Genomic DNA, 16178 nt, shown 5'->3' on the forward strand with positions numbered 1-16178 from the left:
ATCCAAAGTTCCTTTCAACCACCCTCACCTGCAGGCAGCCCCGGAGGCATGAACCTGACCTAGGGGGAAGGGCTTGTCCCGGGTCCCCCATCTGTGGTGGATGCAGCCTCAAGGCAGGAGGCCCCAGTCACACGGGCCCCCTGCCCCCTTGCCTCTGGTTCAGCGGGGACAGGCTGCCTGAGAAGACAGGACACAGAGCCTGCGGACTCCTCTGTCCATCTGCCTCCCTAGTCCATGACCGCCAGAGCACAGCAAACCCGCTCCCGTCTACGGGGCAGCGTTAGAAACCCCAGCCGTGCTGCGTGCTGACCCGAGGCGTCAGGACAGGCTCCTCGGGCCGCCCCACCCCCGCCCTCCGAGCGTGCCCCTGCCCGGGGTCAGCCTCCCCTCCCAGTGCCGCGCACGGTGCTGCCCACGCGGTGTTGCCGCGTGCCGGGGGCCTGCAGTCCCCACAGCTTCCCCGGAAACAGCACGGGTGTGCCCAGGACACCTCAGCAGGGTCCAGGTGCAGGCCCGGGGCACCCACTTTCCATTGTCTGCCCACAAGGCAGAGGGCACTATGAGCAGCAGGGACCGGGGGTGCCCTCCGGAAGCAGGCCCCGGCCTGTCACTGCCCACTGCCGGCTCACCCACTTTCAGGGAGCTCCAGTTTTCACCTGTAAGTGTCCTTTCTGGGAAACAGCTCTTCATTTTCTTAACAAACACAGCAAAGTATTTAATCATACTCATTTCACAAATATTTAAATCATTTATTGTCATTAATTTACAGCATTTCAATATACACACTGCACGGAAGTACAAATAGCTTTTCAAACACTGGCAATGTGCTTTCCGGTATGCGGCCAGCTGTCAGCCGGGTCATGGTCATTAAGGATATGCCTTCTGAGTACTTAAATGCTAATGGTTACAAATTTTGTTCTCTTCAGTTTTTCACTAAGTATATTCTTACAGATAATACACATATTACTGCAGATAAAACCTTCATTGAGAATTATTAAATTGATTGCATATTTGTGCTACTCTTTCTGAAGAGAAGAAAACATTCAGTACTCATAAGGCAGCAGAGAGTTGGTTTAGGGACTCTGCTATGTCTAGAAAAATAGTCCGGTTAGTAAAAACAGCATTCCGCGTATTTTCCTCAGCAAGACTATTCATGACGGTGGAATCCGTGACTCGGCAACAGCAGCTGGCGATGCAGTCCCTTCAAAGGCCGGTTCTTCATCTCCCGTTGTTACGCTGACGCCTTTTTAGACATCCTGGGAAGAAGCACAAGGCAAAATCCAGTGAGGAAACAACTTCTCCACCAGCCTCAAAGGTCAGGAGGGCTTTAAGAAAGGGCATGGAGAGCTTGGTGTACCCGTGTTTCAAGTCAGGATTTTACAGAAACAGTGATCTCCTACTTCATGCCAACGTTCCTGTTTTAATCAGTGACTTTTCACTGTGCTGTATTAACCGCCCAATCACTGTTTCAAATTCTTGGCATAGTTTTGCTCTGAATCAAGTCTCCCCAGCTGCGGACGCACTTCTGTCCACACCCACACCCTAGAGGTTTCTGCTCCACTCCGCCCAGCTCCTCAAAGCACAAAGGGTGAGAGGGGTCTGCTCACTCGTGCCGGATCAGCCGTCCTCCCTGGATGAGCTGTGCTACTTCATTGGTGGCGTGGCAGGCGAACAGGAGCCAGTTCCGAGGCTGCACCTTGTAGGCGAATCTCATGAACGTGAGGGAGTAACAGCAGAGGGCTGTCAGGACACGCAAGACAGAGTGTGACTGACAGCCGCCAAGATCGAGGGCTGCTGGGCCGACTGCCTCAACACAAGAGCCTCTTCTGCTACAACCTTTGCATGCTTCCACAAACGGGAAGCTCATGAGATGGTTTGCCCCGCAGCTGGGTACGCTGCTGTTTATTAAAGTCAGCGCGCAGACATCAGTTCTGAGCTCCTTTTCTGTCCCCTAGAGTTGTTTACGGAGAAGGCAATGGCACCCCACTCCAGTACTCTTGCCTGGAAAATCCCATGGACAGAGGAGCCTGGTAGGCTGCAGTCCATGGGGTCGCAAAGAGTTGGACAGGACTGAGCAACTTCACTTTCACTCACTCTTCTCACTTTCATGTACTGGAGAAGGAAATGGCAACCCACTCCAGTGTTCTTGCCTGGAGAATCCCAGGGACGGGGGAGCCTGGTGGGCTGCTGTCTATGGGGTCACACAGAATCGGAAACCACTGAAGCGACTTAGCAGCAGCAGCAGAATTGTTTATAGTCTGCTATCTGAAAGACCTGCCATTTAATCCCCTCAATATGTTTTACAGTCAAATATTAAGAGTTTCAAGTAAACTTAAAGATACTTTTTCTGAATAAAGCTCAAGAGGGACACACTCTTTAACTGGGGTACTAAATCTGAAAGGCAGACAGGACCCTAACAAATTCTTCTAAACACAGGAGCCCAGTTTCTCCCTTCTGTGTGACGTAAGGTCTCTCGAAGCCAGCAGGCTCTGTGGTGCTTTCTAACGTGACTGCAGTATCTGGGGCAACAAACTTGAAACGTACGCAGGAGCTGTATCATGCTATAATTATACATAAAAATCCTCCCAGTTATTCACATCTGCGTCCTTACCAAATGTCATCCGCCCACTGATAATCTCTGGGGACTTCTTCATGTCATTGATGGCGGCAATGGGAAGACCCCAGTTGGCTACTGGGCCCCAAAAGTGCTATAAAAAATGAGGAGAGAAAGAAGAGGAAAAGTGAAGATGGAGCCATGAACAGCTGCAACTTCTACCTTAGATGGTAACGCGAACTGTGCAGTTAACCCCTGGGTTACCAGGCAGGCAGACGCTGGGCTGTGGAAGTACTGGCCTATGAACCAGCAGTTCTCACAGGTGAGACCCCAAACCGAAAGGAGCAGGCACTTTACCAAGGTCCCTGCTAACTTCCAGGTGACAGTTAAGTAATCTCTGATGATCTCATTTAGAGAATTTTCAAATGAGATCAACTTCTTGCATAATTCAGTCTTGCCACAACTGAACTTAGACCTTGTTAGAACTATTCTCTGCAATGTTTAAATCTATCAGAACTTCTTTTTTCAAGTTTTCATTAAGATATGTGTCAGTATCTCTTAAAATACAGACCCTAAGTTGCATACTTTTTCTGAAGAAAATAACTTAGAAAGGGAAGAAACTGCTTTCAGTTCATATGATCATATTCAGATCAGAGAACCAAAAAATTTATACTTGGAACCTCAGATAGTATGAAATAAAGATTGAAAAATACTTTTAAAATAATAGTAGCAACCTATACTTAGAAAATGGACCAACCGTTTCTTACCTGCAACCACAGCCATCACAGGGCACCGAGACTTAGTTGCCCGTGCGGAACAGCAGTGACAGCCAATTTAATTTAGTTTCTGAGGCTGAAATAAGCCCAGGGGCTTTCCCTATTAAATTAAAACTTGTCTTATTTATGCACAATTTGCAAATAATACTTGAAAGTATGAAGGAGGGAATCCCTGGCGCCAGTGGTTAGGCCTAAGTCTCTCACTTGGGAGGCCCAGGTCTGATCCCTGGCTGGGGAACTAAGATTCCCACAAGCTACGTGGCACAGCCGAAAAAATAAAAGTAAAATGTGAAGGAAACCACACGTCATTGGCTAAAGACCCTTTTTGGTTATCAGAACATTAAGCAGTGCTTTATTTCTGCCTATCCCAGCATTTAAGATAAATTTAGACTGCAGAATACATTTCTAGATCTGCATTTTTTAATACTGACCAAGATTCATTAAAATTCAAAACCTCCTAAGAATGAGAAAGGGAAATGCAAAAAAAAATAAATGAGAATTACGTTTGTCATGATCTAGTACTTTGAAATGTTTGCACGATATGCTTGACGCAAGCACGAGGCCATGCCTTGAGAAGCTATCCAGCGTCAGAGCTGTCCTGTGCCATCATGCTGGGAACTGTGGCGTCCACGTCTGAGTTACGGACCCCGTGACTTAGGCATGGCTGCTGCACAGAACCTCTGGGGTGCTGGGGTGGCTAATTAGTCCTGCTTTCAGACTGGATTCTGTTAGATACGCACGGCTGAAGCTTTCCTAGTTCCGGTGTCTAGATGGGGGCTGGCCGTGTCCCTTCTTCCTCACCCTCCAGACCTCTGGTGACACAATGTCTCCCCCTCCTCACCTGCCTACTTCAGGGCGGGGCCTGTCCTTCCCTTGTGGCCCCTCACTTTATTCCACATCATCTTCTTCTCTACCTTTTTTACCATGTCAGTCTATTGCCATCACTTGCTGTTTAACTGTTTCCCATCACTCTGCTCTGCTCAGCGACCTCTGAGCTACACATCACGCACATGGCTCCCTGCGGGGCTCGGCCATGCCAGGCGTCTGCATCACCGCTGTGGCCAGACAGTGGAGGCCTTGGCGTGAATCTGAAACCTGAGGCAGGCCGGGGACTTCCTGTCACACGGCAGTGCTCACAGTTTCACTGGCCTGAGTGTAGGGTCATGTGACACAGGGTTCTGCAAGTCAAGGGCTATATATACACTTGTGGTTATAAGCACTGAGCTATACCTAAGATACATTTCTTAAAAAGAACATAAACGGTAAATGTAATTTCAACACTAGTTACGAAATTATCTAACTGCAGAATCCATCTTTTCTACCTAGTACGAGGTTCCAGTTGTCACTTTAAGAAATGTTAAGATACATTTCTTAAAAAGAACATAAAGGGTAAATATAATTTCAACACTAGTTACGAAATTATCTAACTGCAGAATCCATCTTTTCTATCTAGTACGAGGTTCCAGTTGTCACTTTAAGAAATGTTAAGATACATTTCTTAAAAAGAACATAAAGGGTAAATGTAATTTCAACACTAGTTACGAAATTATCTAACTGCAGAATCCATCTTTTCTATCTAGTACGAGGCTCCACTTGTCACTCCAGTTGTCCACTGGAGTAACATCTGGCCTGTGCTGCAGATGGCTGTAGGTCAGTGCTGATCCTCTAGGGAAGTCAGCGTCCAGAGGAGACCCCAAGGACCCAGGGGGCACTGGAGGCGCCCCCGGCCTGAGGCCTGCAGGATGGAGGCAGGATGTGCTATTTCCTGTCCATAACTCTGCTACGGCACAAAGTCTGCAGAAGCCTTGAGCGAAGGAGAGAGAGGCTCTTACCGTACTATTTCGTGAGGAGCCGCCGAGGTTCGGACAGGAAAGACATAGGGAAGAAAAAAAAAAAAAAGATCAGATGCTTTGACACATTTCAGTTTCTTTAACGGCACACGTGTCCACGTCTCAGTAACAGAACAACAACACAAGCAGCACATTTTTAAAAAAGATGATTTAGTGGTATTTCTAACAATAACCTTGACCTAACGAAAGTAAACCTTAATTTTATCAAAAATAAACTTAATCCTTAAAGCCAGGCTATCCAATAAGAATATAATGCAAGTCACACACAGGAGCCACATAAGGAAGTTAAAGATTTCTAGAAGCTATGTTCACAAAAATGAAAAACAGGGGTTAACCTTATTTATTCCAATGTTTCAAAATATTTTAATTTGGACATGTAATCAAGAACAACCTCACGATGAGGCAGTTTACATTCTTTTTTGACTCTAAGTCTCTGAGATCCAGCGGGTGCCAACACTCCCGGGACACCTCAGCCTGGACTGGCCACCCCCCCAAGCTCCACGGCCACTCGGGGCTGGGGGCTCTCAGACTGGACAGCGCGGCTTCAAGGGAACATTTGAGAACAACTAGTTGGACAGAAGCACAGTGCTGCAGAATTCTATCCACAACGAACTTTCCACTCTCACTGACTAACAGGCTATCGCCAGAACATAAGCCCCTAAAAATAGGCGTGTAATTCTATATCTGTTCAGACTGAAACTCTGGTCCAAGTGACAGCCAGCATTCACAAGGCATTCAGACAATGTTTGCTGAATGAAGAGAAAAATCTTTCAATGTTAAGTGAATTGTTTTCCTGAATGTTAAAACTAATGCCATTCAGAAATATGTCAAGTTACTTTTATTGCTGAAAGGGTAGTTCTTCTTTCCAGGACATAGCTGAATAGTTCTGTTAAGGCCAACTTTTATTAAAGTGCAGCTTACTTCCCTGGTGGCTCAGACGGTAAAGTGTCTGTCTACAATGCAGGAGACCCGGGTTCGATCCCTGGGTCGGGAAGATCCCCTGGAGGAGGAAGTGGCAATCCACTCCAGATTTTCCATTTTCTTGCCTGGAAAATCCCATGGACAGGGGAGCCTGGTAGGCTACAGTCCATGGGGTCGCAAAGAGTCAGACACAACTGAGCGACTTCACTTTCACTGAAAGAATCACTGGAATAAAACGATAAAAATCTTTATACACACAGTCACATCCGAAGAACTCATCTTGTCCTTTTGTTCTTGGGCATGTCGCATGATTCCCCCAGCCAGGAATGAAACCCGCGCCCTGCACTGGAAGCGGAGTCTCAACCCCTGAACCACCAGGGAGGTCCCTCCTCTAGTTGTTTCGAGTTAGGGCTCAAGGAAGTTCTAATTTTCAGCGTGAAAGTACTTGCCAAAGGTGCTGACAATACACTGCAAGCAGCTTCCAGTATGAAGTACGACCAGCCTAGAAAGAGCCCGTCTTTCACAGCTAAGTGAGCTGTTTTCACAGATGCCATTTCCACTGGGGAACAAGCAGGTCCCATCTGAGCACAGGGCTTTACTGGGGAGCAATGTCCTAAGCCGGTCAGGGCAGGGTCTGGCCGTTTACAGGCTGCAGTCACCTCTGGGGTTGCTCTCGTCTGTTCAGGGTCTGAACACAGGCCTTTTATTCATCGATCAATGACCAATGGCTGTTTGGTTTTTTTCCCTACAAATTATTTCAAAAATATTCCAAGATGTAGTTCTTAAAATCCAAAATGTCAACTTGATAATTTAGTTTTCAATTCAGAACTGTCTCCTTGGATTGTACAATAGTTCAAACTCTACCCTATTTTACAACAGGCGACCTTAGGGCAGATCATAGAGGAATGTGAAGGAGGAATTACTTTCTGCCACCATTTCCTGCTCCGTATGAAAGTCCTATGTGAAGCTGATCACAAAAATAATGTTGATCACATCACTTTAATAGTGGTTTAATGATTATAAAACAACCTTGAGAATAAAACTGTTCTAAACATCTTTGGGAAATACAAAAATCCATAACTCAACGTCTCTTAATTCTGCGTCAGAGTTGTCCAAAACGTGAATCAACTATCAGCCAAAAAATCTAAAAGGACATTGGTGCAGGGCCAAACTAGAAAAGAAAAGTTTCCCAGTATGTGTGAATATCTGTTCTAAAGAAAGATACACCTAAAAGCATACAGACTGCACCTGGGGACAGGGACATACACTGGAGAGCACCCTCTCTCTCCACTCGGGACGCGCCTGCACTTCAGAACAGAACAAAACACCCTCAAAACAGACACAGGTTCTCCCGGTTCACCTGACCTTGCATTTTCGTGAAGGAGAAACCAGGTAAGAATGTTGATGGAGGGACTTCCGTGGTGGTCCAGTGGCTAAGACTCTGCACTCCCAATGCAGGGAGCCCCAGGGTTGATCCCTGGTCAGGGAACAAAACCCCATCTGCCCCAGCTAAGATCCCACCTGCCCCAACTAAAGACCCTACCTGACCCAACTAAAGATCTTGCACAGCCAAATAAATAAATACTTTTTTAAAAAAGCAGAATGATAATGGAGGTGACAGAGGAGGAGGACCAGGACCACCCTAAATAAACGTTGCCTTCTGTCCCTCCTTTATCTGAATGCTGCTCATCTGGTCCCAGGTCCGTCCCACACCCATTTTTATTTTCAACAAGTCTCCTGGGTGCTGCCAATTTGCTTCCTTTTCCTAAAATTACTGACAGTAATTGTTAGCTTTCTCTGCAAGTACTCTGGGTAATTTAGGTAATTTATAACTTGCTTATGCAATACTAAAAGGATCCTAGCATAGTCTGTCTGTATCGCTCCTGAGAGAAAAGTAAGATTCTGAGATATTCTAGACCGCAACTCTCTTAGAGGCTGAAAACGGTGATCACCATTTCATTTATTCTCACCAACTTTTACCTGATTTTCTACTTCAAGTTAAAATCAGGGAGTTTTCACAAATCATAATGTGTGATATTCAGTTGGTCAAAACTAAACTGGAAGGGAGAAAAGAGACTCTTGTGGCCAGTTCTGCTTCAACACTCAGCCTCAGAAACTGTTTGCAGGTCATTTACGTGACGGGAAGCAAAGCCAAGGGCAGGGCGTGGAAGCTCGCGGCAGAGAAGGGAGACACACACAGGAGAGGAAGTGCAGACACAGCACCAACACCTTCTTTTCAAAACCAGTCTTGTGCGTAAGTGCTTCCCTCCAAATCTTAAACAGACATTCCTGTCTTGGCTTCACAACTTGGGCGTCCAGAGGCTCTCGACGTCTCAACTTCTCTGCGTGGTTTGGATCTTAGTTTTCCCGTAAGGCCAGCGAAGCGCTGGACCATCTGATGTCTGAGGACCATTCAGCTGTAACATTCTATTCTATTTGGAAAGATTTCTGTTTTCCCCTGCAACTTCTCCCTTGGGTATTAAGTATAAATTCTTAAAGCTCTCCTGGAAGCTTAGAAGTTAAAATTAACAGAATAGAAAACCTTATTAACTGGAGAATACTCACTGCAAACACCCAACTTACCTGGGGTTTATAAGAGCATGCTGACTGATATACTGATTTTCTAACACTCATGATCTAGGCTTACTTAAGAAGACCTCCTTTGCACGTATGTCACATACACATCCATTCACTCCTCCAGGAAGGGGATAAATCTCTGGTATAAACATGCACAGACTGACACACCACAGAACACACATCCTATCTCCAAGCTTAGCTGCTCCTTCAAATTTAGTTTTCTTAATTCAGGAGGGAGAATGAGAGAAGACGACCCCCCTGCCCCCCTCAAAAAGCTATCTTCTTTTGCTTTCCACTGAGAAGGTATGTGAGGAAATAGTTTATTCTTCTTTAAAAAGATAACAGAATAGAGATCCAGAAAGTTCTTGATTCAACATTTTCATTAAGGTAAGAAGAAGAAATCAGGGAAAGGAAAGCTGAAAGGCACCAAAAGGAGAGTACCAGGAACCCAGGGACTAAGCATGGAATATTCATAAAAATATGTTAATAGAACATTTCCTTCGGTAAGTATACACAGCACTATGCTGTGTCATCAAACAGTTACCGAAGCACAAAAACCAAGAAATTTGTCCAAGACGACACAGCTGGAAGCAACGGGGCTCGGATTCAAACCCGTCATCAAATTCAGCACTAGGCGCAGTAACGCTACCAGCGCACACAGCAAGACTATTGCAATTCCTTAAGGTTTTAACACTGAGACCCTATTTTGATGTCCCAGTTGTCCGAGTAATGCCTTTTAGAGCTGTTTTCATCCATACCAGATCCAAACAAAATCCACACACTGCCTTTGGTTAGAGCCTGCTCTTTCAACTCAGGTTTCTTGACCAAAAAAAAAAAATCAACATTTTAAAATACACTTGAAAATTCACTTCAGTAAGAGAGGCATTTCAATCTTATTCAGAAAATGTAACTGACAGGAGTTTATAATCTATGTGAAACATGATTTTGAATTTTTGCTGCATATGTCAACTCTGTCGTTAGTAAGATGACTTTAAAACTCTACAACAGCTTTACTTTGGAAAACCCCTATACCCCTTTGGCAGGCTGTAAGAAGGCTGGAGCTCTTGAGTCGTCCAGGATTGCAAAGAATGTAGAACTGATGAGACGAGCAGGCCCAGAACCCCATTTCTGATTGGAGGAGAATATGAAATTGTCTTCTTATTGCTTCATTTGCTTTTCCAGAAGCAAAGCAGGGGCTGTAAGGAAGACTGGAAGAACAAACAGGGGAAACACCCCTCTAATAAGTTCTGGAGAGAGAAGTCTGTCTTTCTAGGGAAAAAAGCTAATACAAGAGATTCTGATGAAACTTTTGATACCAGTCCTCAAACCTGTCCTCAATCACCGCTTGGCAGGCTGGCATGAGATCCCACTGCTGCCAAGAACAGCAGAGCAAACAAACCCAGTAGGACACTCGCTTCCTCCGCTCAGTCCACAAAAGTATTTCCAGGTAAAAATACACAGCTTCACACCTCGTGAAAATGAGGGGGACCCTGTAAGGGCTTTCTGGGTACAAAAGCCCCTCCATGCCCCCACTTCTTGTTACAGAAAAGGGCTTTAGTCTCCAAGGCCTTCCTGAAGTTCCCAAGGGCAGATTCAGGCAGTTACTAATGGGGAAAGTGAGGAAACACAGCAAGAAGGAAATGGCAGCAAGAAAAGTACGGAAAGAGTAAACAATATTTCAGTGACAAACCAAGTCCTAGCTCCTCCTAAAGGGATACACACAACAGTCTAACAGACCTTTGAGCTGTTCTGCAGGAACAAAGACCCCACCCATGGTGGGGGTGGTGACTACATTCCCACCATGAGAAGCTGGAACTGGAAGGTTGTCATTAAGATTCCCCAAATCACCTTGTTACGTCACCACCCGCCAGTCGGAAGTCCACAAGCTGGTCACACACCCTGCAGCCCTCGCTCTTCTGTTCCGTGTCTTTAAGAACCCTTTCTTGAGAGTCATCTGGGAGTCTGGGTCTTTTGAACATGAGCCGCCCCTTCGTGGTTTGCAGGGACCCTGCAATAAACACGGCACTTTCCTTCCCCACCATGCCGGGTCAGGAGATTGGCTTTGTTGTGTATAGGGTGCATAGACTCAAGCTCTGTTCAGTAAAATCCACATTTATGATTTTAACTTTTCCCCTAACAGGAAACTTTTAAAAATGTTTCTGCTACAAAGACAGCAAGATATAATAGAAATACACAGTGATTTGGGGTTTCCAACTATTTTCACACCCCTCATCTGGTTTAATGTTCTCAACAACCCAGTGAGACAGGACATTGTGATTAAGCCCATTTCATAGATGGGGTAAATAAAGTCCACTGGGATTGACTGCTGGGGATACCTTGGCCTGAAGTCATTCTTCGGAAGCACGTTCCTGGACGCTGCGATTCTCTTCCTCATTTAGTCGGAGCTTAATACAATGAAAGCAATGCTAGAGAAGTTATACAAACATTAAAGGTACATGAACTTAACCTCTGAAAAAAGGTCACACACATCAAAGCATTCAACTGAAATGCTTGGCTCTCAGACACCTATCTAGTAGAAAAAATATAAATTTAGAAAAGTGGGGCTAACTCTCTTCCTTGAAAATACATATATTCTACAAACTCTTCCTAGGTGATCCCCAGCATATTTCTAATGTGGATAAGATTTCGTTCTTAATTACACCACACAGCTTTATCTTTAGTTGTCCTTAACTATTAGGAAGGCTCATCCACAGGAGAAAACATCAGTAAAACCTAAGGTAGTATCTGAAGCCATAGGGAAACTTAACTGCAGGGACTAAGCACACAGCCTCACATGACAACTTTGCTCAGACTTTCCAGGATATTAACCTAATAAATACTGTACTCCACAGTACTAAACATCTATCTTAATTAACCACAGTCCTATACAAGTACAGAAAGTTTTTTTTTTTTAGAAAACACAAGAGTGAAGTTCTTGATCCCAAATTTACGGCAGAAAATTATTTTTCTTACCCTACTGATCTTTAAAATTAGAAGTAAACAGTATTTGCAATAAGATTCAGAATTTTTAAAAATTATATATATATTTCTACTGGTAAATGAAGCTGCCTTCATAATGTACCCTATGGATGGTCACACTTTTTAGCTGTCATTGAGTGAGTGAGTGAAGTCGCTCAGTCGTGTCCGACTCTGTGACCCCATGGGCTGTAGCCTACCAGGCTCCTCTGTCCACGGGATTTTCCAGGCAAGAGTACTGGAGTGGATTGCCATTTCCTTCTCCAGGGGATCTTCCCGACCCAGGGATTGAACCCGGGTCTCCCGCATTGTAGACAAACGCTTTACCGTCTGAGCCACCAGGGAAGTCTTTTACCTCTTTACTATATTAAACTGTTGGAAAACACTGCAGCGCTCAATTTACCTAGATTTAAGAAAATCACACAAATAAAAACTAAAATTTAAAATTATTCTCCAGGGAAGAATACTGGAGTGGGTTTCCATGCCCTCCTCCAAGGGACCTTCCCCACACAGGGACTGAACCTCTTTAGTCTCCTGCACTGGCAAGCCGGTTCTTCACCAGTACCGCCACCTGGGAAGCCCCCAAATAAATTACATAAAACGGCTTTGAAATTTTATGAAACATTTTGAAATACAAAGCAGGCGTCTCAAGGCTAGAGATAGAATTAAAATACAGAAAGTGTCTTCAGGCCTTTCATCCCGCCAAAGCCCTTTCTACCTGGAATGGAAAACACCATGTAAAAAAGCGTGCGCTTGGTTGGCAGAATATTCGTCTGTAAAACTGTGTTGGATATGACTCCCTCCCACCCACGCCTGACCTCCTGAGGCTGAGAAGCGCGAAGGACGAGTCGACCCGGCGGGCTCGGTGCCCTTGTGGCGGAGAAGGAGCCCTGGCCCCCGCCGCTCCGCTTGCCCCGCGCGACTCCAGGGCGCGCCCTCCCCGCGCCCGCCCGCCGCACACCTGCCGGGCAGGTGCCGGGAGGCGGAGCCCCGGCCCCCCTCGCCGGACCCGGCCGGCTCTCAGCGCTCGCCCGCGCCGGGGCTCCACCTGCGCCCCACTGTCCGGAGGCCCCTGCGCCGCGGCCCCTCAGCCGCCGGCCCGCTACCCCGGGACCCTGTTCGGCTGACTGCACTCCCGCCCGCCCCGCGCCCCTCGTCACGCACGCCATCGGCTCCGGAGCCCGGAGCCCTCTGAGGGTTCAGGGTCCGGCCGGGGGACTCGTCCAGGTTTTGGCCCCGGGGGACTCGTCCAGGGTCCGGTCCCGGAGGACTCGTCACCTCAGGAGTGACCGGACTCCCGCCCGCCCCGCTGCCCGCGGCGCCCCTCGTCACGCGCGCCATCCGCTCCGGAGCCCGGAGTCCTCTGCGCGTCCAGGGTCCGGCCCCGGGGGGACTCGTCACCTCATGAGGTAGTCCCGGAAGTCCTTGCTCCGGACATAGTCCGCCGCCTTCCGCACCAGCGCTCCTGCCATGGCGGTGCCGGACACCTAGCTGCCCGCGGTGCCCTCGCCGCAGCTCCTCGGATCCCAATGACACCCGGCGAAGCGGACAGCGCGGACACCGCACCCTACCGCCCGCGCGCGTCACGACAGCTCGGCCCCGCCTTACGGCCGCCGCCCGGCTCTCGGCCTACTGGAGGGCGCTGAGCGCGAGACGGCGGCGCCGATTGGCTGGCGCTCGCCGCACACCTCCGCCCCGCCCCTCAGAGGCGGTGCGCGCGGGGGGGAGGGGGAGGACCGCTGCCGTAAAACGGCTGGGGCCCGGCGGCGATTGGCTAGCGGTTGCTAGGCAGCCGAGCGGGCGCGCGCCGGGCGGCAAGTGACAGCTTCGTGGCTCGCGGGTCTGTTCTCGCCGCCCACAGGGGCTCGCTACCCGCCTCTCGTGGGCTTTTGCAGCGGCCGCAGGCCCCGGAAAGGCGGCATGCCCAGAAGCCGCCCTCTGTACCGGCAGGGGAGTCGGTCACAAGCTCAGGACCGACGCCGGAGCTGCAGAGCCATGTGCGGGGCGAGCCGCGGGGAGAGGTAGACGTGGGAGCGCCCGGCTGTTCTGAGTTTGGTTTGTATTTATTGTGAATGTTTTACACTGGCCCAAACGGTGGAGGAATGAGTCAATTTAAAGGCCTTTGGTGGGGAGAAAGCAGGGAGGGGCGGCGGGCAAGAGGCCCTGGGGCATCTCTGGCAAAGACTTCAACTGGAATGTAAACACCATTATTATTTATTTATTTTTAATATGGGAGGATGGGAAACGATTTCCATAGCCACCAAAGGGACAGAGTCAAAGAAATAGGCCTGCGTCCTTTCCACGGAATGCCTAAAAGGTAAGGGGGCTGTGCCTTCTGATATGAAAATACAGCCTGCAGGACCCTGTGGGGCCTCCTGGGGAGCGGCCTTCCTCCCCGCCTCCCCCGTTCTCTGCTTTACCAGATAGTAGTATCTGATGCACATTTCCGGAGTTGCTTTTCTAGATATGAAAACACCCCACCATAAGGAAGATTTAACTACCGTGAGCATATAGTCCCAGGTTGCATGGAGCCAAAGACTGATAAAGGTAACCCCTGTGACACCACCCTGTTCCCTCACCATCAGCCAGTCAGAGGCTTGTGCACCAGGTGGTCACTATACCTTGCTATTCAGAGTGCTTTGCCAAAACCTTTCAGGAATTTTGGGGTTTTTAATTTTTTTAAGGCTTTAGCCACCTAATTCCTTGCCTAGCCCTGCAGAAAACCTTTCTCTCCTCCAAATGCCAATGCTTCTGTTTGTTTGGCCTCAGTGTGGGACACAGGAACTTGTGCTAACAGAAAGATCTTTAAGATATATAGGAAAAAATTAAGGTGCAGAATCCCGTGTGTAGTATGCTACTCATTTGTGCATAGAGACAAAGTGTATAAATTTGTGTTTCCAAAGATCAAGAGAAACGTTGGCAATGGCTGCCTCTAAGGGTGTTAAGGGGTAAAGATCGGCGGTAACGATTCTCCGAGTACCCTTTGTTCCTTTTGGAACTTGTACAACGAACATATGCGATCTATTCAAAATAAATATTAAAGAAGAAAAGAAATGCCCTTGAGAATTGAAATAGCAATCATTTCATTGAATCAGATGTATTTTCTGTTAGGGTGAGTAGAAAAGGCAGAGGAACCAGAGATCAAATCGCCAACATCCGTTGGATCATCAAAAAAGCATGAGAGTTCCAGGAAAACACCTACTTCTGCTTTATTGACTATGCTAAAACCTTTGACTGTGTGAATCACAACAAACTGTGGAAAATTCTTCAAGAGATGGGAATATCAGACCACCTGACCTGCCTCCTGAGAAATCTGTATGCAGGTCAAGAAACAACAGTTAGAACTGGACTTGGAACAATAGACTGGTTCCAAATTGGAAAAGGAGTATGTCGAAACTGTATATTGTCACCTTGCTTATTTAACTTATATGCAGAGTACATCATGAGAAATGCTGGACTGGATGAAGCACAAGCTGGAATCAAGATTGCCAGGAGAAATATCAATAACTTCAGATATGCAGATGACACCACTCTTATGGCAGAGAGTGAAGAACTAAAGAGCCTCTTGATGAAAGTGAAAGAGGAGAGTGAAAAAGTTGTCTTAAAACTCCATTCAGAAAACTAAGATCATGGCATCACTTCATGGCAAATACACTGGGAAACAATGGAAACAGTGACAGACTTTATTTTTTGGCACCAAAATCACTGCAGATGATGATTGCAGCCATGAAATTAAAAGGCACTTGCTCCTTGGAAGAAAAGTTATGACCAAGCTAGACAGCATATTAAAAAGCAGAGACGTTAGTTTGTCCACAAAGGTCCATCTAGTCAAGGCTGTGATTTTTCCAGTAGTCATGTACGGATGTGAGAGTTGCACTATAAAGAAGGCTGAGCGCCGAAGAATTGATGCTTTTGAACTATGGTGTTGGAGAAGACTCTCGAGAGTCCCGTGGACTGCAAGGAGATCCAACCAGTCCGTCCTAAAGGAGATCAGTCCTGAATATTCATTGGAAGGACTGATGCTGAAGCTGAAACATCAATACTTTGGCCACCTGATGCAAAGAACTGACTCACTGGAAAAGATCCTGATGTTGGGAAAGATTGAAGGCAGGAGGAGAAGGGAACGACAGAGGATGAGATTGTTGGATGGCATCACCGACTCAATGGACATGAGTTTGAGTCAGCTCCTGGAGTTGGTGATGGACAGGGAAGCCGAGGTCCATGCGGTCGCAAAGAGTCAGACACAATTGAGCGACTGAGCTGAGGGTGTCTACAGGTTACACTAACCTTGATCTTCTGTGAAAGTATACCTTATTACACAATATCACAGTCGCATAATCACACCAAGAAGATTGTTAGATTCCACTGGTGCTTCATGGTAGTAGTAGGAACTATGACCTAAAAGAAGCAAAGGGGTCTTGATTGTTCATAGTGTCATTAATAAGAGCAACCATTTGTTGACCAGGAAGCACTTTTCAAACAACTTCCTCCTCCTCCTCTCATCAACTCAGAAGGTGAGTGTAA

General features: G+C 47.1%; 1 protein-coding gene and 1 long non-coding RNA gene across 3 annotated transcripts; one reads left to right on the forward strand and one right to left on the reverse strand.

Annotated features, from left to right (window-relative positions):
- Nucleotides 1-725: 725 nt before the first annotated feature.
- On the reverse strand, nt 726-13290 carry MPC1 (mitochondrial pyruvate carrier 1). Of its 2 annotated transcripts, XM_027552023.1 has the most exons (6): nt 13056-13221; nt 11015-11083; nt 5163-5166; nt 2612-2708; nt 1608-1740; nt 726-1256 (listed from the first exon to the last, which is right to left on the reverse strand). In XM_027552023.1, the coding sequence occupies exons 2-6, from the start codon at nt 11071-11073 to the stop codon at nt 1232-1234; spliced, it is 318 nt and encodes a 105-aa protein (XP_027407824.1). In that variant the 5' UTR covers nt 11074-11083; nt 13056-13221; the 3' UTR covers nt 726-1231. The 2 variants fall into 2 exon arrangements, with proteins under 2 accessions (XP_027407824.1, XP_027407823.1); XM_027552022.1 differs by lacking the exon at nt 11015-11083 and having other exon boundaries at nt 13056-13290.
- Nucleotides 4715-5229, forward strand: LOC113898671. Its single transcript, XR_003512709.1, has 2 exons — nt 4715-4789; nt 4917-5229. It is a non-coding gene; the product is annotated as an uncharacterized LOC113898671 (long non-coding RNA).
- Nucleotides 13291-16178: the final 2888 nt, after the last annotated feature.

The sequence above is a fragment of the Bos indicus x Bos taurus genome, chromosome 9 (genome assembly GCF_003369695.1).
Source record: "Bos indicus x Bos taurus breed Angus x Brahman F1 hybrid chromosome 9, Bos_hybrid_MaternalHap_v2.0, whole genome shotgun sequence".
In the NCBI taxonomy this organism is placed as follows: Eukaryota; Metazoa; Chordata; class Mammalia; order Artiodactyla; family Bovidae; genus Bos; species Bos indicus x Bos taurus.

Bases quoted from the DNA above. Each gene is read 5' to 3' on its own strand.
- MPC1 (XM_027552022.1), bottom strand. From the start codon at position 13,126: ATGGCAGGAGCGCTGGTGCGGAAGGCGGCGGACTATGTCCGGAGCAAG. The intron at 1,741-2,611 runs GTAAGGACGCAG...GTGTCCTGACAG, and splicing joins CAGTGGGCGGATGACATTTG to CCCTCTGCTGTTACTCCCTC. The intron at 1,257-1,607 runs GTGAGCAGACCC...GCTTCTTCCCAG, and splicing joins GGACGGCTGATCCGGCACGA to GATGTCTAAAAAGGCGTCAG.